Source organism: Ornithodoros turicata, chromosome 3, assembly GCF_037126465.1.
Source record: "Ornithodoros turicata isolate Travis chromosome 3, ASM3712646v1, whole genome shotgun sequence".
NCBI classification, from domain to species: domain Eukaryota; kingdom Metazoa; phylum Arthropoda; class Arachnida; order Ixodida; family Argasidae; genus Ornithodoros; species Ornithodoros turicata.
Genome location: NC_088203.1, coordinates 70,116,542 through 70,140,374, shown reverse-complemented (window position 1 = coordinate 70,140,374; position 23,833 = coordinate 70,116,542). Strand labels below are relative to the sequence as shown.

General features: G+C 45.6%; 1 protein-coding gene across 1 annotated transcript in view; it reads left to right on the top strand.

Moving 5' to 3' along the window:
- The window catches only part of LOC135389612 (uncharacterized), a 76,740-nt gene extending 57,592 nt beyond the window's left edge, over positions 1 to 19,148 (top strand). Inside the window, exons 3-5 of the mRNA XM_064619647.1 lie at positions 876 to 958; positions 3,864 to 3,935; positions 18,902 to 19,148. Of these exons, the coding sequence (XP_064475717.1) occupies positions 876 to 958; positions 3,864 to 3,935; positions 18,902 to 19,053 (307 nt within the window). The 3' untranslated portion in view covers positions 19,054 to 19,148. The remainder of the gene's footprint in view (positions 1 to 875; positions 959 to 3,863; positions 3,936 to 18,901) is intronic.
- Positions 19,149 to 23,833: the final 4,685 nt, after the last annotated feature.

The window sequence follows — 23,833 nt, the reverse complement described above, 5'->3', positions numbered from 1 at the left end:
CTTGAGCCTTTTCCGAGCTGGTATACACACTTGAGGGTCTGCTGTAAATTTGCTCTGTAGGAGCTTTATTGTTTGAAACAATTGTCACAGGGCTCTACTACAACGATCATACGAGCCAGCTAAATTCAAAAGGTACAGAACGCCGGGGACATCCTATGATTCAATGAGATTCAATGTTATTTCGCTTACCCATGTTGCTCGAAAAGAAGTCGTCGTCCACGAAATGTGCACTGCATACTTTCATTGGCGGAGTCACAGGCTTTCCGATCCTAAGCCTCACTACCCATTCTTTCTTCATTCGTGGGTCATTTGGAAACGAATGGAGGCTTATTTTATTCACTAATGCTCTGTTCTGGCACTGTGCACGCAACAGATGCGATTGTTTTTACATCGTTTGCCCATCGTGTTGAAATAGCGCAAACAACGAGCAGACAAACTCACAGACACAGTAAACGCACGTACATGCATAAAGCAGTTTCCCACCAAACAGGCCAGGCGCCCGCGATAATCTCTGTAGTGCTTCTCACTTTGGCCGCGATGCGGCGTCCGCGTCTAAGGAACTTGCGAATAGCACGCAGCACAATCTAAACCAATAGAATATATGGTGCCTAGGACACAACCAACAATAGGCTTCTTGTGGCGAATGCCACACCCCCGTAATTTGGGCTCACCATTAAGGTGGGAGCAAAGACTTTGCAACTTATGCGGAGCAGAGAATATAACCTGTATTTAACCTTTTATTTAACCCGTGTTTAACGTTTGCCTCCTTGTTTTAACCCCCCTTCGTCCTGTCTGAGTGCTGCCGTGTAGCGACATGAACTATCACCAACTCCCGTTGATCTCCTACATACTCAGATCCCTCGTTTAACGTGCAGCGTCCATGTGGAGAAGAAGGTCATCGTCTGTTCACCTTCAGGGTCTGACACCGGGAACATCGTACGCAATAAAGTTGGCGATGGTAAGGGCTTTTCTTTGACGGATATTACTTAACTAACCGAACATAACGGGATGAAACCTGGTATAGGTAGATGTGAACTAAAGGCTCACAAACACACACGCATGATGGCCGACACGCAGAGCAACTTACCATTGCTGCAAAATTATGATCAGGTAATTGTTGAGTCTGTAGGCCAGTCTCGTAGTCACGTAGTCATATCTGCCGAAAGCGCAGAAAGAAAAAAAGAAGAAGGAAAGGGATTTACGTTCGACCTCCACAAAATGCGGCAGTGCTGTGGATCAGTTTAATTGCGGCTTGGTTGTTAATTCGAAGTAACTTATCCTAAGCGGTTGAAGAGTTCCCGTCTCGCTGAGACATAGTAATAAATGGGAATGCACCTAGGTAAATGTATCCACTAGCACTCGCCAAGTCCAGGTCCGCGGTGACTAGAAACTCGCTGCAAACTTTGGTATGTCCACCCTTACTCGGCAAGAAGAGAACAAGATGCCTACGATGCATTAAGTATTTGACTGAGGTCGACCTGAAAAGTGAGAAACAATTGAGATGGGCCTGTGGTATACAGGGTGTTTCACGAAAATCCCCCGGCTGAATAATTCGTGAACTGATGGTGCCATCGAAGAAATTTCGTTTTGGTAAAGTTCCTTGGGACATCGGCTATGAACTGAGTAGTGAGCGGCTCATTTGCATACTCTCACTAATTAAATAAATATCCTAACTTTTCAATTTTACTTCTCACACTTACGGAACCTATGTTTTACGCATGGGGACCTTCAGCGAAAACTATGGCAAGAAAAAAAAAACGCGTCGACACTTAGTGATTTTTCCGAGTAATTAATCGGTTTCGGTTTACATATTTCTTGCGCGGAGCAGTGCACCAATGCGCTCTTTGGATGAGCTATCCTAGGAGCTACAAGGAACAGCCGCAACCCTGCAGGAGGCGCTTTGGTGTTCCTTCTCTACAGGCTCAGCCTCCCGTTTTCAACAAATTGGGCGAGAACGTTGTCATTCGGGATGATGGTTGGCTAGGAGCGTGCTATGTGGTGTAGTTAATTTTTAAGAGCAAGCCCTTTCACCATCACCACCACCACCTAATTTTTAAGAGTGTACCCCACGAGTTCATAGCGCTCGCGGCGCATTCGTCATCATCCATGATAAGAGCTCGCTATCTCACCTACGGAACGACAGAACCGCCAGCGTTGTTTACCAGTCGCTTTGATAAGGAATATTAAAGCATCTCTTGCGGCTGTTCGTAATCTCCTGTCGACCCCGTGCGTGAACCGTGCGGTTTAACACGAAATTGACAGCCGGATAGCTGGTACAAAGAGCGCATTGGTGCACTGTTCCGCGCAACAAATATGTAAACCGAAACCAACTAATTACTCGAAAAAATCACTAAGTGTCGACGCGTTTTTTTTCTTGCAATATTTTTCGCGAAGTAAAATTCAAATGTTAAGATGTTTATGTAATTAGTGAGCGTATGCAGATGAGCCGCTTAGTACTGAGTTCATAACCGATGTCCCAAGGATCTTTACAAAAAAAAAAAAAAAATTCTTCGATGGCGCCATCTCTACACGAATTATTCAGCCGGGGTATTTCCGTGACACACCCGGTACACCGTTTTCCCGTGGACGTCGCCATATTTGAACCGCAGTATTGTCTAGCTGGGGAAGCATGTTGAAGGATGTTTACCGCACATGCCAGAGAGAAGGAAAACACACGGGACGTGTGCTTCCTCCGCGGTATCGCTGTCCTCCTTGCTGGAATGTGTTGGGTTCGAAAGCGCTGGGTGCGAGGCTGGCTGGAAAACGGTGTATAGGCCCTGCACCTGATGAGTTTCAAAAGTACATGCAAAATTTCGCTCATGCAATCGGGCAGGTCTTGTTGGTCTTGATTGTACTGCATGGGATAACAGGACACATGTTCCCGTACTAAAGCAGTATATTCCTTCCAGAACCTTCAGAACCTTCCATCTCAGTCACAGTGAATACTAGACACCTGATACTGCCTGTGCAAGAGCCTTTCTCGTTTGTTCCCTGCCACAGACACGCCGCTCCTCGTCCCATTCGGGATGGCGCTTGTGTGATTTTGGATGTACAGTATTGTCTTTGGCGTCATTACTCGGCGCAGTGGAGTGTGATCAAAGCAATACTTCACTTCCTGGGAGAGAGATAACTTATGGACAGCCTCTGAATAGGTGAATCATGTAGCATAGTTCCTTTCTCACCTTTTTTTTCCTTTCCTTGTTTTTCTTCTCGCTTTGTTGATTTTCAACGCAATGTAGGAAGTCGACCATGCGTATGACTGGCTTTTCCCTTTCCTTTCCGTTTTTATTCGAATAAATAGAAATGTTTTGCCTCTTTGAAGCACCGCATGACTACATTTCTTCTTAGGACTTTCGCGCCCTTGTGTAAAAAATGGTACTACAGTTCCAACATCGACAGATCTCATGCTGCAGACAAATGTAGGTTCCTACCTGCGGCATAATAACCCTTGCTCTGTCGTGCTGTCCCTAGTCATCCAGCTCACGTGGCGCTGGGCTCCCGTCTATTATTCGGAGACATCCGCTGAATGAAATCAATCGGCTTCGTTACGTCCAGGCAGTTCCATCTGAGCGTGCGCTTTTTCACGCTTTTGTGACGACGTTCTTTGTGCTCTTCTTTTACCAGTCCCTCAGAGAAGCTGCTCTTATATGCACGATGAGCATTTGATATATGGCATATGTAGCCATGTACGTGACACTATCGCGTAGGTGCACCAGAAGGACGGACCAGCCTCTGCCCAAACCACCCACGCACCCTGTCAGACGTGAGGATAGTGTCTGAGGAAATCGTAATAGTCGTGCGATGTGCTTCAGGTTACAAGGTGCTACACATTTCAGTTAATGTGCTACATGCTTTCATTCCAGATTATGTGTCGCAACAAAACCTGTATACCGGATGCGGTCAATGTTACCTGGCCAAACCGCTCTACATGCCCGGTACGTCATGTAATTTCAGGTTTCCCTGTATAGAATCCAGTCAAATGAAAATAGCGAAGATGTTACGAAATGCCGTTCTGTTGGAATGTGGATAGAACTGAACAACAAAGTGTAAATGGTAATATTATGAAATAATTTAGGCAAAACAGTTGGACCAGTTGGCACTCCGTCAAACATGAAGTGGTATCCCGTCGTAGAACAATAACAATAACAGATAAAGGATCATGGCTCTCGTCCCGAGGTACTTCCCTTAACATTTTCTTACCAGTTCGCTGGATTTTCTACCCTTCTCTGACTTTGAGTAGTGGTTCCCAAATTGTGAGTCAAGACCCCTAGGGGGATCGCGACACGTTCCAAAGGGGGTCGCGAAGCGGCGCACTAATTTAAAGTGCCACTTCGGACTCATAAAACAGCATTTACGTTATTTACTTCTAGAAAAGAAGTTCCCTCAAGGATTCTATACGCGAAATTTCACTCCTGAACGCTGTGCATTTCAGTCACTTTGTGGAGAACTGCTGAGCCTCCACAAGTACCGATGACGCAACCAGCGAGTGACGCAATCAAACGGGAAAATGGGAGAGATGTCTTCTCCATCCTTTGTGTTTTCTCGAAGGTCGCAGCGCCCGGAGGATATGCCACGTGGGGCTCCGCTAAAGGCGGGGTCTCATAGCCTCGATTTGAGCAGCAGCAGCAGAGCAACAGCAGCGGAGCAGCAGAGCTGCAGCGACACGAGTGGTCCCATAGCACTGGGCGAGAGCAGCAGAGCTGCCGAGCTGCAGAAATTCCCTGCTGCTCTCGTATCCGAATTTTTGGTTGCTGTGCTGCCCTGTTGCTCTGCAGCCTGAGCAGCCGGTCTCGAAAGCCAATCAGGAGGCTGGTTGGTATTGTTTTCGTTCGACGGTGTTTAGGGTTAGCAGGGCGGTGAGTGACGGCAGAAGTTTTGTTTCCTTTTGTTCCGTGATTTGATTCTGAAGATCTGGATACGCTTGTGATTGCCAGTAGTTTGGAGCGAGTGTTCAATCATCGGGACTGCGTGAAGTGCGCTTTCAGGACATAATTCAGTTCATAAAGTGTTCGACCGAACCTACGTGATTCATATGTTGTGTACCAGTTGTAGCTACATGTTCGCTTGTTTTCTAGAAAGTACTTCAAAACCCGTGACCTGATAACGTACAAGCAAATTACTTTCACGTCCATGCCGTGTGAAAACCAAACCGAACAAATTTCTTGTGGTCGGTATTCCAAGACCTTGCTAGGTGGTTGTAAATGAAACTGACCCTTGAGAAGGGTCAGATGGAGGTAGACAACGTTCAGACAACGAAAAAAGGTTCGACAGAGATAGATAATGAACCCATTCCTTGTGAAAACAGGCAGAAAGCAGTGAATACTAGCAGAAGGGGCCTTTGTTTTCGTTAGACAATTTTATTTCACTAATAGCAACGTACGCATTTGACAGTCACCGTAAGTCAAAATATCGAATACTATAGTAACGAGGCAATATTTAATTATTTATACGACAAAATCCCGTAGAAGAATCTCCACACAACACAGCAAGGACGGTTCTGCACAGCAGTAGGACGAACCTACGTTGAATGTCAGGAAACTAACTGCGCACACATCAACGAAGAGTCAATCAGGTAATACGAGGCTCAGACCACCACCACACTCATCTCAAAGTTCACTTATGAGCTCCAAATCCACAATATATATCTCACACAAACGCCTTTCACCTAGGATTGCGTTCCTAAGTGTGTGCACTAAAAGGCTTAGCAGCTGCGTACGCCTTCGGAATGTGCGAAATGTAAACAATGCCAGAGTTGCCAACACGCTTTGTGTTTCCTAAGCCGCTGCTGCCGCTAATTCAAAACGAAGCTGATTGATTGATTGATTTTAAAAGAAAAAAATGGAGATGGTAGTCTCGAGCCACTCGGGACTGGCTACTCCAGGACGCGTTATTAATAAAAGAAAGGGAAACTACACTAACCTCGACGCTTTGAAACGCTTTGAAAGAATAAATGAAAACATCATCACCGAGCTTGTCACCAAAAGCGAAGTCTCAAGGCACTAAAAACAAAGAGTGTCACAATGTGTCAAACAGGTCCGTCGAGACTAGAAATTGCACAAGGGCGCGCATGGCAGGTATGAGCTGATTTGCTGGCCAGCACCCAAGAACCTTTTCGGTGGAGTATGGCCGATTATCCAGGCGAGACAGGGACGACACAAGGGTACATCGGTGTGCACTGTACCTCGGGCAACGAAGCTATGGGACGCCTCCAGCAGCAGAGCAGCGGCAGCAGAAAGCTGCTCTGCTGCCATGTTGCCGTGTTGCTGCTGCCGCACCGCTGCTGCTTTGCTGCTGCTGCTCGCATAAAGCTATGGACCCGGCCCTAACAAAGTGCAAAAAGTGAGCCCCCCCCCCCCCCCGGAAGACGCGAACGAGAACAACGTTGCCAGATGAGAGCCGGGCGCTCCGTCGGAGCCTTACATGACGTCACAGTCCTAAAAAATAAAAGATAATTTTATCTAGCTGTCGCGTCATGTAGAGCCAAAATATTTTGCAGGAATGTAAAGTGAGACAAGAAGATTTCAATAACATAACTGTGGTAGAACTCTGAAAACACGAGAAAAGCCCGTAGTGGGACTTTAAAAAAAGTGTCACGTCGCGTCCGCTGTCCTGGGTTACCAGGAAGCCCGTGGCAGCAGACCCGGAGGTTTCTCATAAATGCGCTTGCATGCGGGGTACGCGACGCATTCGATGCATCACACAGCCTCACTTTCACGCCTGCTTTCGCTTGTGCAGGAGGGCCAAAATCTATGTCGTGAGGTCCACTCACTCCCGCTAAAGGCCACAGCGTCTGCGTCTAGCCTTCACGGCACACGGCGCGTCTTCCCAAATTAGAGCGGACGCTAAAAACCTAAGAAAACCGTTTCGCGTGCGTTGTCGATGAGCGAAGCACGCAGTAGTTAGCACATATGACTGCGCCACATTTGCTCAGGATTGAGCACTCGTTCGTAGTTGTTGTTTCCGAGTTTTGCGTGCTCCCAGCTGCTTAATAATGGAACGATTTCTGACCGCTGTCAAACGAAACTCATCTTTGGAGTCCGAAAGCACAAGTACTCCTGCCTTTGTGCAATACTTTTTGGCCTTCGCCCTCTGAATGTAGCGCCCGAATAAAATGTCAGCTTATATCGTTTTGGCTAACGTTCATGCGCTGAAATCGGAAGACGTCTGGCATCGCCGAGGGGAGGGGGGGGGGGGGGTCGCGACGAGGTGGTGTATATTTTGATGTGCCGTGAGCCGGGAAAGTTTGGGAACCACTGACTTAGTGTGTTTTACCGCTGGGCAGTGGCACCCATTGAATGTGTGACATTAGATGAGCGATATAAGGGTCAAGGCGAAATCAGATAAGTGCAAGTCGTCCGCAGAGATCATAGGCCGGCATTTTCCGAAGAATTCATCCTGCTTCGCACTATAACCGGATTTCCGCACAGCCCATCACCATTATAAACGATGGCATCACAGCCCTCATACACCCTCGCAGAAATTCAACTTCAACACCCATCATCGACTTCAGCTACAGAACCCATCACCGCCCTCAGAATCCATAATCGGAATAGAACTTCAGAACCCATCACACAGTTTCTGAAAAAAATTCACTGTATTTGAGGACCCTTCTGTCATAGTCCATACCTGTGGCCCCTAGAGCAATGATCATCCTCGTTTTTTCTTAGTTGGAATACACGGTCCTTGTCATCGCTGCTGCTTACTTGTTCACTGCATTCACTGAGACCGGAGTGCAAAACCCTCCAAAAATGTATTTCCTTCCCTACCGGTCAATACGTCGGGCGTCCTCATTTTTGATATGATAGCTCTGATCCCCCACTCACCGCGCGTGTTTGTTCCCTTTGTAAGGCTTGTAACGCTTTCCCCCTTCGTGTGGCGTGCCAATGTAACATCCTTTCTTCGCAGCTTTGCGCTCAAATTAGAGCCGTGAAAAACGAGGCGGAGCAAAGGGCTCATTTCCACAGATTTTCGGCGAATTTGTTTCGGCAATTGCCCTTGCATTACGAGTGGGATTATGTGCTATTCTGAGTAAAATGACCACGGGGAACCCATTTCCGCAAAGGACACGCTAGGTTGCCTTGGGAAATTTCAGAGTTCCATTCCAGAAATTAACTTTCCGTTAATTGAAATGAAATAAAAATGTTACCAATATGTGGCGAAAGTTATTGGCAGAAAAAAATCCGTTGCCCGATTGTCTCTCCGGGGCCTACGTTTCTTACTATGAATTTTTTATCATGGTTGGTGGACCACTCTGTATACAGGGTGTCCCAGAAAACGTGTCATTGAATTATAATTTAAAAACTACACCACCTAGAGCCATGCGGTCAACGGCATTTGTTCTTGCTGGGTTTTTGCCACCTCCTCACGTGAATGTCGTGTAACGTAAGTTTAATTATGTAAATTTTTGCGAGCTTAAGTCCGAAATTTGCCTAGTAAAGGTCACTTTTTTGCTCCACCAATGTGAGGAGCATGTCTAATTTAGTCCAATTAATGATAATTGACAGAAATATTCAGGAGCTATCCCATCGGAAAAAATAGCCGAACATCATGTTCTACGGAGGTCGCACAGAATAGCGCACGATGAATTTTACAGCGCAAACCTTGTCAGTCCGACAAAAGGAGGTTGGAAACCCAGCCCTCCCTGACATCACAGAAAGAGATAAAACAGGCACGGCTTATCACATCCGACTTGCGCTGGGATAATGCTTTCCCTCTCCCAATTTTAGGAACTGTTACTTTTTCTACCATCACTCTGTGGGCTGGCTTCGGAACCTCCTTTCGTCGCACTGAGAGCGATTGCGCTCAAAACGTCATCGCGCGCTACGGTCCGGTGCTCCGAAAAGCATGATGTTCGGCTATTTTCTCCGATGGGATATCTCGTGAATATCAGTGTGAATTATCATGAATTTGAGTGAATTCGGCACGCTCTTCATATTGATGGGGTAAAAAAGTGACCTTTACTTGGCAAATTTCCGAGTTCAGATCGCAAATATTTACATAATTAAACTTGGAGTACATGACATTCACATTAGGAGGTGGCAAAAACCTAATCAGAACAAATGCCGTTGACCGCATGATCCTAGATGGCGTTAGCTTTTTTATTATAATTCAATGACACGTTTTCTGGGACACCCTGTATACAGAGTGGTCCACCAACCATGATAAAAAATTCATAGTAAGAAACGTAGGCCCCGGAGAGGTGTCCCAGAAAACGTGTCATTGAATTATAATAAAAAAGCTAACGCCATCTAGGATCATGCGGTCAACGGCATTTGTTCTTACTGGGTTTTTGCCACCTCCTCATGTGAATGTCGTGTAACGTAAGTTTAATTATGTAAATTTTTGCGAATTGAACTCGGAAATTTGCCTAGTAAATGTCACTTTTTTACCCCACCAATGTGAAGAGTCAGTGTCTTCGTCAGTGTCTAATTTACTCAAATTAATGATAATTGACAGGGATATTCAGGAGCTATCCCATCGGAAAAAATAGCCGAACATCATGCTCTACGGAGGTCGCACAGAATAGCGCACGATGAATTTTTCAGCGCAATCTTCGTCAGTCCGACGAAAGGAGGTTGGAAACCCAGCCCACCCCGGCACCGCAAAAAGAGATAACGCAGGCATGGCTTACCACGTCCGATTTTCGCTGGGATAATGGTTTCCCTCTCTTAATTTTAGGAACACTACTTTTTCTACTATCACTCTTTGGGCTGGCTTCGGAACCTCCTTTCGTCGCACTGCGAGCGATTGCGCTCAAAAAGACATCGCGCGTTATGGTCCGGTGCTCCGAAAAGCATGATATTCGGCTATTTTTTCCGATGGGATAGTTCGTGAATATCACTGTCAATTATCATGAATTGGAGTGAATTCGGCACGCTCTTCATATTGGTGGGGTAAAAAAGTGACCTTCCCTTGGCAAATTTCTGAGTTCAGTTCGCAAATATTTGCATAATTAAACTTGGGGTACATGACATTAACTTTACAAGGTGGCAAAAACCTAATAAGAACAAATGCCGTTGACCGCATGATTCTAGGTGGCGTAGTTTTATTATTATAATTCAATGACACGTTTTCTGGGACACCCTGTATACAGGGTGTTTCAAAAAACGTGTCATTCAGACTTTATAAAAAAACGGGGCGACTGAAAAATACAGGGTAAACGGCATTTGTGTGGCAACTGAATTTGCCACCTTGAAAAAATATTTTCATTTGATTTTAATTAAAATCGATTGAATTTCTTTAATTGAACTCCGAAATTTCCCAAGTCAACCTAACGTTTTTTTTACAGAATTAGAGAGCCCGTAGCGAACTTAGTCAGATCCACTAAGAAATCCGCTCGATATTGCAAATGGAACTGCCCCAAAAAAGTCCCGAAATTGAGGCTTCAATGTTTCGGGTATTCAACGGCGCACCAAATCAGACGCAAAGATTCGTGGAGAGGAGGACATGCTCCTGCCCCCATGAAAGATAGAAGGTCGAAAAAACACAAGGCGGAAAAAAAGAGGCGGAATCATTTTTGTTTGCCGCTTATCAACGTATGGTGGAATGTCACCTGCCTTGTTATCTGCGCGACTTGTGCTGCGCGCCGGTCCGGCGATAAACTCTTCTAGCTTCATGGGGGCAGGAGCATGTCCTGCCCTCCGCGCATTTTTCCAACTGATTTGGTGCGCTGTTGAATACCCGAAACTCTGAAGCCTCAACTTCGTGACTTTTTTTTGGGCAGTTCCATTTGCAATATCGAGCGGATTTCTTGGTGGACCTGACTAAGTTCGCTACAGGCTCTCAAATTCTGCAAAAAAAACGTTAGGTTGACTAGGGAAATTTTGGAGTTCAATTAAAGAAATTCAATTTATTTTAATTAAAATCAAATGAAAATATTTTTGCAAGATGGCAAATTCAGTTGCCACAGAAGTGCCCTTTACCCCGTATTTTTCCGTCGCCCCGTTTTTTTATAAAGTCCGAATGGCACGTTTTTTGAAACACCCTGTATATACGAGGGTGGTTCCATAAGTTTCCGGCCCGAGGTAGAAAATGCGCGCGAATTTGAAAATGCGATAAAGGACGCGTGGCGCCATCTGTTGGAGGGCCGGCGCACCACCCTCAACCCTCTGCATGCTTTTGTCGGTTGGAGAGCGGCATTTCAAACAGCCAGGGTGCACTCTTCAGTTAAAATGGAAAAATCGAGTACCGCGCTGTGATAAAATTCTTGACAAAAGAGGGACTTTCGACTAAAGAAATTAAAGCGCGACTGGACAACGTGTACAGGGAAGACTCTCCGTCGTACACAACGACTGGGCTAAGCAGTTTCGACTGTGGCGAGAGTCCACTGAAGATGATCCACGCGATGGTCGTCCAGTGGAAGTGGTGACACAAGAAAATTTGTCTCTTGTCGAGGAGGAAGTGCTGAGTGACAGGCGTCTGAAGGTGAAGGAAATCTCAGAAAGGCTGGGGCTTTCCAAAACAACCGTTTTTCGCATCATCGGCCAGGGCCGTCACATGACAAAGGTCAGTGCGAGATGGGTGCCACGACTTCTCTCGTCATTTGAAAAGCAACAGCGCGTCGTCTGTGCCAAAGAGTTTTTGGAGCTCTGTCAAGAGAACGAAAAAGAAATATGAACGTCAATTGTCACAGGGGATGAGACTATGGTGCTCTATGATCCCCTTTCGAAAAAGGAGTCGATGGAATGGCGCAAACCAGGAGAAGCACCCCCAAGAAAAGCCAAGGTCACACAATCCACAAAGAAGATGATGGCAACAATATTTTGGGATTTTCACGGGATCCTCCTCATCGACTTCAAAGAGAGGAACACCACAGTGAGTGCGACTTATTACGCTTCACTCCTGCACCGACTGCGAGACGCCATCAAGGAAAAGAGGCGCGGCAGGTTGAGTTGAGGTGTCCGGTTGCTCCAGGACAATGCCCCTGTCCACACGGCTTCTGTTGCCAAGGCTGCACTGAAGGAGAGCGGCTTCGAAGAAATCCACCACCCACCCTACTGTCCAGACTTGGCACCGAGTGACTACTTCTTGTTCCCAAACTTGAAGAGGGATCTCAGAGGACGGAGATTTCAAAACGATAGTGAGGTGCAAGAGGCAGTTTTCCAGCATTTTGCGGACAGAACTTCTGACTATTTTTTCAACGGTATAAGAATGCTGGTTGAAAGGTGTCAAAAGTGCATTGAAGTTAGGGGTGACTATGTCGAAAAGTGATACACTTGTTTCGTCTCTATGCCTATTAAAAGTTGGTCGGGCCGGAAACTTATGGAGCCACCCTCGTATATATAATGAAGGGGAAAAAAGCCATTAAAGACACAGGTATATGACACTAGACGTATTTGAAATTACAAATTGCAGATTAAGATAGCTTCTATGGCTGCACGCAGAGAAACAGATACTCATGGAACGATGCGGTCCTGTCGCATCGTTCCATGAGTATCGTTCCATGAGTATCTGTTTCTCAGCGTGCAGTCATAGAAGCCATCTTAATCTGTAATTTTTAATTTCAAATACGTCTAGTGTCATTTACCTGTTTCTTTAATGGCTTTTTTTCTCTTCATTATAATTCACTGGCTTGCACTGTGGCATTGAGGAGTGCTCAGTCACCCTCCCATGTGTATATCGCTCGCTGAGCGACCCCTGGTTTGCCAATTTCGAACGATGAGCAGCTACCCAGACCTGACGAGCCGCAAACACGGCGAAACACGTGTCCTCTCGTACTGTCGCATCGTTCCATGAGTATCTATATATATATATAAGAGGGAAAAAAATAGCAGGAGCTCTTTGGCTGCACGCATAGCATATGTTTGTAAATCAAACGTCGCCATGCCAGTACTGGACAGGACTTGGAGCTTTTGCACTTGTCTAGAATGACGTGTGAATGAGGAGGGCCCCGCCACCTGGCGGCGCTCGATAGGTCAAGTCCAGGAATGCGGTGTCAAGTCTGGGTAGTGTCAACGTCCTTGGAGTCGGGGAGGGGGGCGTTGTCAGGACCTCAGCTGAAACGAAAGGAAAAAAGAAGCTTTCGTTTATGGCAGACTGGAATGTGTAGATAAGGTATGATTCGCGTTGTTCTCGGGATCGATCGGTAGTGAAGTTTGATTGAAGAAGAAAAATTGAAACGTCTTGAATTGAATGACCCGGTTGGTTGAAATGGCGCGAAACAGGAAGATTATATTTTTTCGTCACATGGGCGATCGGTGGTTATTGCACCTAATTCTAAAAGACGTTTTAGTCTGACCGACGTACTGTGCTTGGCACGTGTTACATTCGATTACATATACAACGTTAGAGGAGTTGCAATCTAGATCAGCGTTGATTTACGTAAAAATCGGATTTTGTGCTCTTGACTGATTGGATCGTTTGCATTAATTTACAAAGCTGGCATCTACGACCGTTGCATGGGTGGCAGCCTCTTGGTGAATTTTCTGGTACGGTTACTTAAAAGCGAACTAGGCTATCTTGTAAGTTTGGTGCACGCCTGTAGGTGGCACGCGGTGGTTCAGGGAAAATTTCTTTTGTGCGTTCGGACTGGAGTTATGATGGCAATTCAGTATATGCTTGATATTTGGGATATTTCCAGCGAATGTTAGCGTTACGTTTAAGGTACCATTTCGTGAGTCATTTTTTCGTTTTAGAAGTAAACTTTGGTGATCCATTTTGCGATCTATGTCTAGTGCGTCTTCAACTAGGTCGGAAGGAAATTGGCGGTCTAGAAACGTTTGTTTTAGTCGTGGGGGATTTATTGGCAGAAAATTTTAGTCGGCTAAGATCAGCGTCGTTTGAGCATGTTTTCCTCTATCTCACAGCCTGACTATAGGGAACAGCCAACTTTATGTGCCGTGGGTGGCAATCGTTGAATGACAAATGCTGCTGGGAATCCATGGGCTTGCGATAAAGATCAGTAGTTAGAACACCATCAGTTAATTTAACTTGCACATCCAGGAAGTTAATGGTGGTCGCCGAATATGAATGGGGATGGCACTCCAGGGAAAAACACACACACACACACACACATATATATATATATATATATATATATATATATATATATATATATATATGTGACGAAGGAACGGAGCGATCAGTGAATCGGGGAACGAACATATGTTTATTGCGCGAGCTGCACCTCCTCTTTTATACGTCACACTCCCCCCCCCCTCCAAGAGAAAAGCGAGTAGGGGAATGGTAGAGGCGTAGTTTACTAACGTGGACGATGTCGGTTAGCCGCCCAAGAGGTAAGATGGAGCGGTCGATTTTATAATTAACAGTTGAAATCTTGCGAAGTATGGTGTAGGGTCCTTCCATGGCAGGAGCGAGCTTCCCACGGTTGGGGTGCCACGGCGCTATCGGCAAGGAGTCGTCTTTGATGCAACTATCACTGGAGCGTGGTGTATCTTGAGGGGGTGACTCGTGCTTGAGCGTTCGGGTTGAAAGGTCAAGGGAAAGGTTGAAGTCTGAAGCGTAGTCGAGGCCAAGAAGGAATTCCGCCGTCATACCACGGAGGACATGGACTTCGACTTCCCGTATCGCCAATTTGTAAATGAATGCGGACGCGACCCAAGGTTTGTGTGGGAGATGTAACCTGTTGAACTGCGATGCTGGAATTCCTGAGGAGTTGAAGTTTGAGTCTCTTGTAAATGTGTTCACTGATGCAAGAAATTGTGGCTCCCGTATCCAGAAATGCAGTTACAGGATTCCCATTAATGAATGCGTTGAAATGGATTACTGAAACCTTGGATCGCTGTCCCCGTTTCCCTGGTCAGGGCCGAGGGCAGAGACCGACGGTCGGTTAGGGCAGGCGTTGTGCCAGTGAAACTGCTGGGGGAGCCCAATGGACGCGCAGTGCCTACATTCGGTCTTAGGAATGTTGGGATGCATTTGCACGGTGTCAGCCGCTGGGACGTACTTTCGGGGTTGCGATTGGCTGTAAGTGCTTCGCGACTTCTGACGATTTAAAGCAATATCGATTTTATGGGCGGCTCGAAACCAATCCGTGGAAGATTGAATGTCCAATCCTGCGAAGGCAAGCTCATAGTCTGGTAGAAGACCGTCTGTCAGACCAGAAACTACGTGAGCGGCCGTGAGTCCTGCGGAGTCGCCGAGCCTTCGCTTTTCTTCACAGTATGACTCGATCGACTGGTCCCTGCGCTCTCGATAATGAATAAACGCGCGGAAAGGGTCGGCAGCCGATGTTGCGAAGCGGAGACCCATGCGGGATTTGATGTCCTCCCACGTCTCGTTGGTGCCAAAAACTTCGTTTAGATACCACCGGAAAGCTTCGCCTTCGACATATTCGCTGAAATTCTGTACCTTTTCGTTGTCGGTCCAGTTGCAGGAATCAGCCTTCGACTCGAAAAGACGGAGCCATTTCTGGATGGGTACGCTGCCGGCCTCCCCGTCATATTTGGGAATCACAAGTGGTTGGTGTTTCGGTGGCATGCTGCAGGTGGCTTGGCTTCAGGTTTTATCCTGTCGACTCATGTGACGAAGGAACGGGGCGATCAGTGAATCGGGGAACGAACATATGTTTATTGCGCGAGCTGCACCTCCTCTCTTATACGTCACACACACATATATATATATATATATATATATATATATATATAATATATATATATATATGTGACGCCTTCTGACGCCATCCGATCAAACGTTGCCTGCTTGCGTACTGCTGATGATGGCCCAACAAGGCCGAAACAGCTGATTTACAAATATATATATATATAAAAGGCAATTGAATTGGAAGAATCAGACGGCCACGAATATGTATATATGAATAGATGAATAAATCAACGAGCCTTAAGACGAAAACGAATAGGAATAAGTTAAAATTAAGATTTATTATTATACAAAATAGGGATAAAATTTAGCTATTACAAAATCGACGTTTCGGCGGAAACTCCGCCTGCTTCAGGAAACCCTGGACGCCGAACGTCGATTTTGTAATAGCTAAATTTTATCCCTATTTTGTATAATAATAAATCTTAATTTCAACTTATTCCTATTCGTTTCCGTCTTAAGGCTCGCTGATTTATTCATCTATTCATATATACATATTCGTGGCCGTCTGATTTTTCCAATTCAATTGCCTTATATATATATTTGTAAATCAGCTGTTTCGGCCTTGTTGGGCCATCATCAGCAGTACGCAAGCAGGCAACGTTTGATCGGATGGCGTCAGAAGGTCACGTAGCACGTGATGCCAACCATCAGGGTGTCCTAAGACACCTCTGAAAGCCCAGTGCAAAGCCAGTCAAGTGTATAAGAGAGAAGAAAATTAGCAAGAGCTCTTTGGCTGCACGTGTAGCATATGTTTGTAAGTCAAACGTCATCATGCCAGTACTGGACAGCTGTTTCGGCCTTGTTGGGCCATCATCAGCAGTACGCAGGCAGGCAACGTTTGAGCGGATGGCGTCAGAAGGTCACGTGGCACGTGATGCCTCCCGTCAGGGTGTCCTACGACACCTCTGAAAGCCCAGTGCAAAGCCAGTCAAGTGTATGCTGATGATGGCCCAACAAGACCGAAACAGCTGTCCAGTACTGGCATGGCGACGTTTGACTTACAAACATATGCTATACGAGCAGCCAAAGAGCTCTTGCTAATTTTCTTTTCCCTTATATATATATGTATATATATATTGTTTTTTCCGAATCAATAGACCCAACTTCTGCGCCTGGTTCGATTTAAAATGAAACTCCCTCCGCATGTGTGGATCACTGGATGAACAACAAAGCAATGCAAATACTGTGAACCTTACTTATTCGGCTTCTTCGTCGATATCTGGGGACATCTTGTTTTTGATCTCCTTCCTGGGGTGACGGAGGTTTGCTTCCTTCAGTATTGTCTGCCAGTGATACAGTCTCTGCGACATTCAACTTGAAGGCTCATGTGGAGATTGAAGTGGTTCATTGTGTGCTGCTACAACCAACTAGCAAATGACCACTGCGAAAACGCAAATAGGAAGTACTAAAACCGTGTAAAACCCCTTGAATTTTTCCAAACCAACGCATATAAAGTCTCAACAGAAGCCGTACCATCACCAGGGTCAGCATCACGCACAATTGCGTGCCGCAGGTCAGCTTCACACGGCTCTTCTGAAGGGCCATCTTCAGGTTGACCCACGCCAAGGCTGATACCGTGCTCTGTGCTGGTGGCGACGCCTACGCTGCTGACATTTCTCAAAACGGTCACCAGATGTTTTTCTGCAGTGGTCAGCTGCTCGATGCACGGCGGCCACCTGTCCCGTTCTTCCGCGTGCATATCAAAGCAGCTTTCGCTTCACGATGGACTTCCAATCCTGTCATGCCTAGCTGCAAAATACATTAGCTCTATGTCTGTACCTTGTGTGCGTTCCTCGAAATGCAGTCACAGTATGACACAATTGTGCTGCATTGCCAAAATTGTTTACTGCCTCTCTGACAAGCACTTATTTGCGGGTTCATATTTTTCTTCTCTGTGCGGCTATCTACATGGCAATATCAAATGAGCATGCTTCATTGCTAATTGGGCAGAAAGGAATCTGAGTACTCACCTTTCGCCACTTCTCTACCGTCTTTACAGAACCGCCCGCAGCATCCAAGCTGTCGGCTAGTTGCGCCGAGTCCCTGTCCCGCTGCTGTACTGTGGAAGCGCGCGAGAAGGCACCCGGAAACAATATTTCGTTGTGGCGCATGTAGCGTGCCATGATTCCGTACTGCGGTGTGGTCGTGCGGCATGGATACCAGAACGAGATGACGCCAGATTTAAATGTATTGAAGCAGAGGAACAACGATGAACCGCATTGGTTGGAGAAATTGCACACTCGCTCGCAGGCTCCTGTTCTCTACCTGGGATGACGCCATGACACGGGAGAGCTCGTAACGAACACGATAGCCTCAACGAGCAAGTTTAACGTAAAGTAGTGAATCGGAGAACATTCGATTATCTAAAAGGTCTCTCGTTCGGCTAGCACCAACGACCCATTAAATCGATAACGTTAACGTGCGAGTGAATAAGCCCATTCATTCCAAGCCGAATTGTTCGCGAACGAGGCGTCACTACAGTCTGTATTGCTTCTTCCAATGGCATGAATGCGCAGGTAGGCAGCGTACTATACAGCGAAATCACGGATATCCGACACCTGCAAGAAAGATATATATATATATATATATATCCACGTTTACAGAATTCGAAATCCCGGGATCGTAAAAAAAGTCCGGGAATTCTTAACCCCAGGTACAAGCAGGAAACGCTATTCTGGCGTAGCACAGTTACAACACTGTGCCTTCGGAAGATTCGCTTCATGGTTTCCACTCTGGAATTTTCTTGCGTTCAGACGTGCCGATTGCTCACGAAGGTCGCTTTCTCCGTGATAAACGCCTCCGTGACCGCACACTCCTTAGGGAATGGCACGGTACCCCAACTAGTAGGAAATCCAGTAACCCGTAAAAGATAGATAAAAACAGTGTTCTTCCAGAAGGAGAGCTCTCTCCTTAAAGCTCACTTCACCTTTCTGGATACCATAGGACTTCGATCCTTACTGTGAAGGGGGTCATTATTTCATTCCCCGCATCACCACCATCAATGGAGTAGAGTATCGCCCCTGCCGATGAAACTCCCCATTCATCATCTCGCAATCAAGTTGTTGTTGTTGTTCAAAAAGAACAGTTTCAGTTGGAAATACAGGCGGATCCCGATCTTGTTTTGATGTATTTCATCAGTTTTTGAGCGTGGTGAGATTGCAAAGTCAAGCGTAAATCCTAGCAGCGAGAAAAGACGTACTGAGCCTGTCATGCGTATCACAGCGAATGCGCAAGATCGGCAAACAAGATGGCGTTACCTTAGATTATATTGCATTATGGCTCGCATTATATTTTTTTTATTTATGGCAAAACCCATATATAAGTAGGAAATTTCTTTCAGGCAACGCATGTTTCCTGCAGACGGTGGGCTCTCCACAAGTGCCATCGTGCTGCGAGTATGTGTACACCTTATTATGCGGAGACAAGAAGTTCATCAACTACAACCCGAAGAAATGCGACAAGTTCTATAAATCTCCTACGGAAACGTGTTGAATGTGAAACAACCACGCTGTTGCACTACATCAAGTTTTCTCATGTATAGCATGTGTGCCTACCATGTATTAAATGAGCCCTCCAAAGTAAAATATCTTGATGACGTAAGTGAGTTTCACATATGTTCGTTACGTCTATCACCGTCATGAATTATATTACAATAATATTTCGTTTACGTTATGCATATTTTTTCATAAAATAGTCTGGTACGCTCCAGAGGTATGCACGTTGTTAAGGAAGACGATTATTTGTCTGTTTGTATGAAAAAAAAGAGAAGAAATTGAACTCGTCTCGTCGTCACTCGACGGTAGTATTCATCTACTGTCACTCTCATTTGCTTAGAGGCATGGACTGCATATTAGTTCAAGCCTCTCCGAAATTTCGAGACTTAAACATCTTCACCACGGCTATCCGTCTCTCTGGCTCTTGGCCTACAGACATATTAAAAATTTCTGCATACCGCAAAGGTCCACATTGGGTTGTATTTCGTACCAGAATTCATTCATAGTTTACAACTGCCTAGTGGAGCTAGTTCCAAGGCCTAAGGAAGCCTCCCTCTGAGGTCATTTCAAATACCAGCAAATTAAGGTCACGGCAATGCTTGTATCGAAACCCTCTATCACCCCCAAATCAAATTAAATTAAATTAATTTATTTCGTTTTGTACAGAAATATGGACGCCAGGCACAAAGGGAAGTAACCTGACGAGCCGCCTGGCGCCAGCGCAGTGTGTGGCAGGTGCTGATAAAATATATATAATTTTCGCGCTGCGTCGCTATTAGTCAGTAAAACAAAGAACACCCACATAGGTACATTCTAAATTTTATGTAAAATTACAAAGAAACAGTTGTTAATATTTTAGATTCCCTCTTTCGCTACGGCATTCGGTAGGGGCCTTCACTCCTGCCTGGTAGGGGTCTACTCGCAATGGTTTGCCCACAACACCCTTCAGGGCAACACATCGCCTCAGACATGCTCCTAAACCAAAGGTGCTGCACTCTGCCGCTTCGAAAAAGAGAAGAATAAGTCCTGGGTTATAGAAAAAAACTGCTCTAGCAAAAAGCGCTAGAAAGAATGACACCGAAGAAATGGTCCCCAGCTAGCACGGGAGGAAAAAATAGTCCAGTGTCCATTGATGGTGCTTCTAGGTGCTTTATGGTGGCCTCGTTTTATCGTAGATATCATAGTGTAAAGAGTTACGTTTTAAGGGAAAGAGGCATGTTTTAGTGCAAAGTTTCGGTTTTGGTATGTAGGAGGTCTGGTGGGCCACCAGCCAGTGTAAGTCGGCAATGTGTTCAAGTTCAATTCAAGTTGGTCCACCCTCTATTATTTGGGAAGATCTGCAGGCATTTTGTGTTTCCAACTGCTTTCTTCAGAGACCTGAACCATGTTTTTTTTACCTGTGAAGGGCACAAAAGTTACAACATTATTTGTCAGTGACGAAGCACCTCACACCCGGCTTAAAAAAATGATTATCTGAGCTTGACGTGTATTAGTGACCTGCATTGTACGTAAAATACTCAGATATCTATTTATATTTCATAATTTTTAGATACAGCCGAAGCTTACTTATACTTGCATTTAAAAGTTATGTTTATTAACTTTTAATTAACTTTATTATGTTTATTAACGGTAGCATTAGAGTGTCAAAACAGAAAGAGCTGCATGTATGTGCGTGTGTCCGTGTGTGAGATGTGAAGCCTCACTGAGATAGCGGTATGAGTGGACATGCAAAAGGGATATTTATTTATAAGAGGGTAAAATGTAAATGAAAAAAAATGATTTGAAATTGAAGTAGTCAAAGGTAATTAAGAGTTAGAGGTAAGAGTAATTAAATCTAATTAGAGGTAATTAAAGGAATTAAAACAAGAAAGTTGAGCTTAAAGGTAATGAATTAAGATATGTGTAATTAAGAGAAAGATTAATTGAAAATAAAGAATAGGGAAGGTAGCCTCAGGTTATACCGGAGGTAATTAAATGCAATTAAAGCTAACTATAATTAATTAAAGGGGAATTGAGAGTAATTAAGGGAAGTAAACGTAATTAAAGCCAATCAAGGGAAGTCAAGATTACCTCATGTAACCTGCGGTTACCTAAGGAAATTAAAGGGTAATTACAGGGTAATTGAAAGTAATTGAGTCTAATTAAAGGTTAATTAAATGGAGTTACATACGTCCTTTACTTATAGGTGTCAAACCGGGAATGGAGCATTGACTGGAGGTAGACAACCAGAAGTCATGTATAGACGGCATGTGGACAACCGGAAGTCGGGTTTATACTGGAAGTGGACAACCGGAAGTTGGGTTTAAACCGGAAGTGGTACCCTGAAGTCAAGTATGGACTGGAAAAGGTGGTTAATGCTAACGCACTTCTCTCGCATTTACCGCTAAATCGCCAGTGATTTTTTACACAATTTTCTTGTTTAGTACTTCCTAAGTGTGGCAAAATACAGAGGGCTGGTTGATTGACAGAGGCAGGGCCGCCAACACTCTGCTACTCTTTGCCAACCACCCCAGTGAACATCATTAGGGACACTGGGCAAGCGCAAGGATTGGATATCGCTTCCCCTGCCCCATTAGACCGATGTCTGCGTCGTACAGTAGCCGAGTTATCGCTGTGGAAATGCCAAATCACTTACACAAAGCGGTTTATTGCAACCTAGTACAAAACGCGTGAGTGCATGAGTCTAAGGTAGGGGAGACAGTTAATGACTAAAGTTTCGGAATAGATACTCTTGCATGTTCTTGCGCAGTACTTCCAGGGTTGCCCAGTTGGCGACCGTGTTTATGCCGAAACCTGCCATAGTCTACATTCGGCCATCCTTCAGTGACGATCGTCCTGGTCGTCATCATCGGTGTCAGAAACAAGTCACAGACAACCCAACACGTCATGGACAACCCAATGTTACAACCTGCCGACTGGAGCACATCCAGAGTAGAAACGTCTGGTGAGCTGCTGTTCTGCAGAAGAGCAGGTATTCAATCCGTATCTGGTATTCAATTCCGTATCTGTCACAGGGCAATGCTCCGTCACAACGTATGGCCCTTTATATCGCTTCGAGAGCTTGGTCGGCTGGTCGTGCGGTGAAGGATCTCTCTCGACGATCACGAGACCACCGGGCTCGAACCGTTCTGCATCGCTCTGCATCTTTGTTATACGTTTCCGTTGTTTCCTTTGGTCACTTTCGATACAAGAGATTGCCTCTTGGCGCTTCTGTATCAAGGCTTCTTCGAAGTCCTCCCGTAGGGCACCATCCACGGGCTTCCATCAAAACGTCTGGGTTTAAAGTTGAACAGGAACCCAAATTGAGTTTTCTTAGTTGCTTTGTGCACGGTACTGTTGATTGCGTACTGCACTTCTAGTAGTTGCTTGTCCCAGTCTGTATTGAGGATATTCCGACGAACTTGCAGGAGCAGGAGTGAGGATACGGTTTACGCGCTCCAACTAGTCCGTTAGCACGGGGAGTCGCAATAGAAGTTTTCACGTGGACAATGTTATGCTCCTTGCAAAACTGCTCAAATTCTTTGTCCGTGTAAGAGGTCCCTATCTCTGTGATGACACGGTGAGGGCTACCAAAACGGCGACTAAGTCCTCAAGGAACTGCACATCAGGTACAGCGGCAGCGCTACGCAACAGCGCGCAGAGTTACGAATTTAGTCAAACCGTCGACTGCCACCACGAGGAAGGTATTTCCCTTTTTGCTTCGACTGAACGGTCCAAGGTGGTCAAGGTGGAGGGTATGGGGAGGCACCCCTACTCTGTCAATGGAATGAAGGTAACCTGGTCTTTTTTCAGAGGAATTTTATTGTAAAGGCACTCCAGGCAAGACGCAGGTACCGCCGTAACGTATCTTCTCATGCGGGGAAACCAATATGTCTCCTCTGTTCTTCGTTGTCTCCTAGAGTCCAAAAATGCCCTAAATGGTCATGGCACAGGGAGACCACTCTCCAACGAGCAGAATCCGGAACTGCCCAACCTACGAGGCTGTCGTCGCCAGAAACTTTCGTATACACCGGATTTCCCTTCATGGTTAGTTCTTCGTGATATCAAGATCATGACTGGACAATTTTGGTGTCTTCAGCAAAACACAACTTTACTACGGGATGATGACTGGAGTGTTTCATCGCCGGGGGCGATACTCTACCCCCATATGCTGGTAGGAATGCAGGGAATGAAATAATGAGCCCCTTCACAATAAGGATCGAAGTCCTGTGGTGTCCAGAAAGGTGAAGAGATCCTTGAGGGAAGAGCGTTGGTGCGCTGCATATGGCCAGAGACCACGCAGTTTTGTGAGAGAGAGGGGACGAGAGTCTAGCTCGTTGAGGGATCCGGAGAGTACGGTTCGGGAAGGTTGGTACTGTAGGCAATGGAGAATAATGTGCTCTAGATTTTCAAACAGCGCAACAGGCCCTTCAACAGGTCTTCTGCAGTCGCATATGTTCAAGATCATATGTTCAAGATCTCCTTTTCTGCTGGTTCATTTTTGTACCTTGGTGTGTTCTGTAAAGGTCGCTCCATATCCCACGCACAGGGTGTTTGTTTTATTCGCATCACACCAGCGCTCATTTGACAGGTGGGTTGTGTTAATTTTCGCAAATTAACCCATCCGTAGTTAGAAACATTTCCGACATTTCCTGACGCATGTGTTTGTAACTACGGAACGATTAATTAGCAAAAATTCACATAACCCACCTGCCAAATGAGCGCTACTCTGTTGCGAATAAAAATAAACATCCTGTATAAAAAAGCCGCACGTTGGCGTAACCATTACGGGCAGGTGC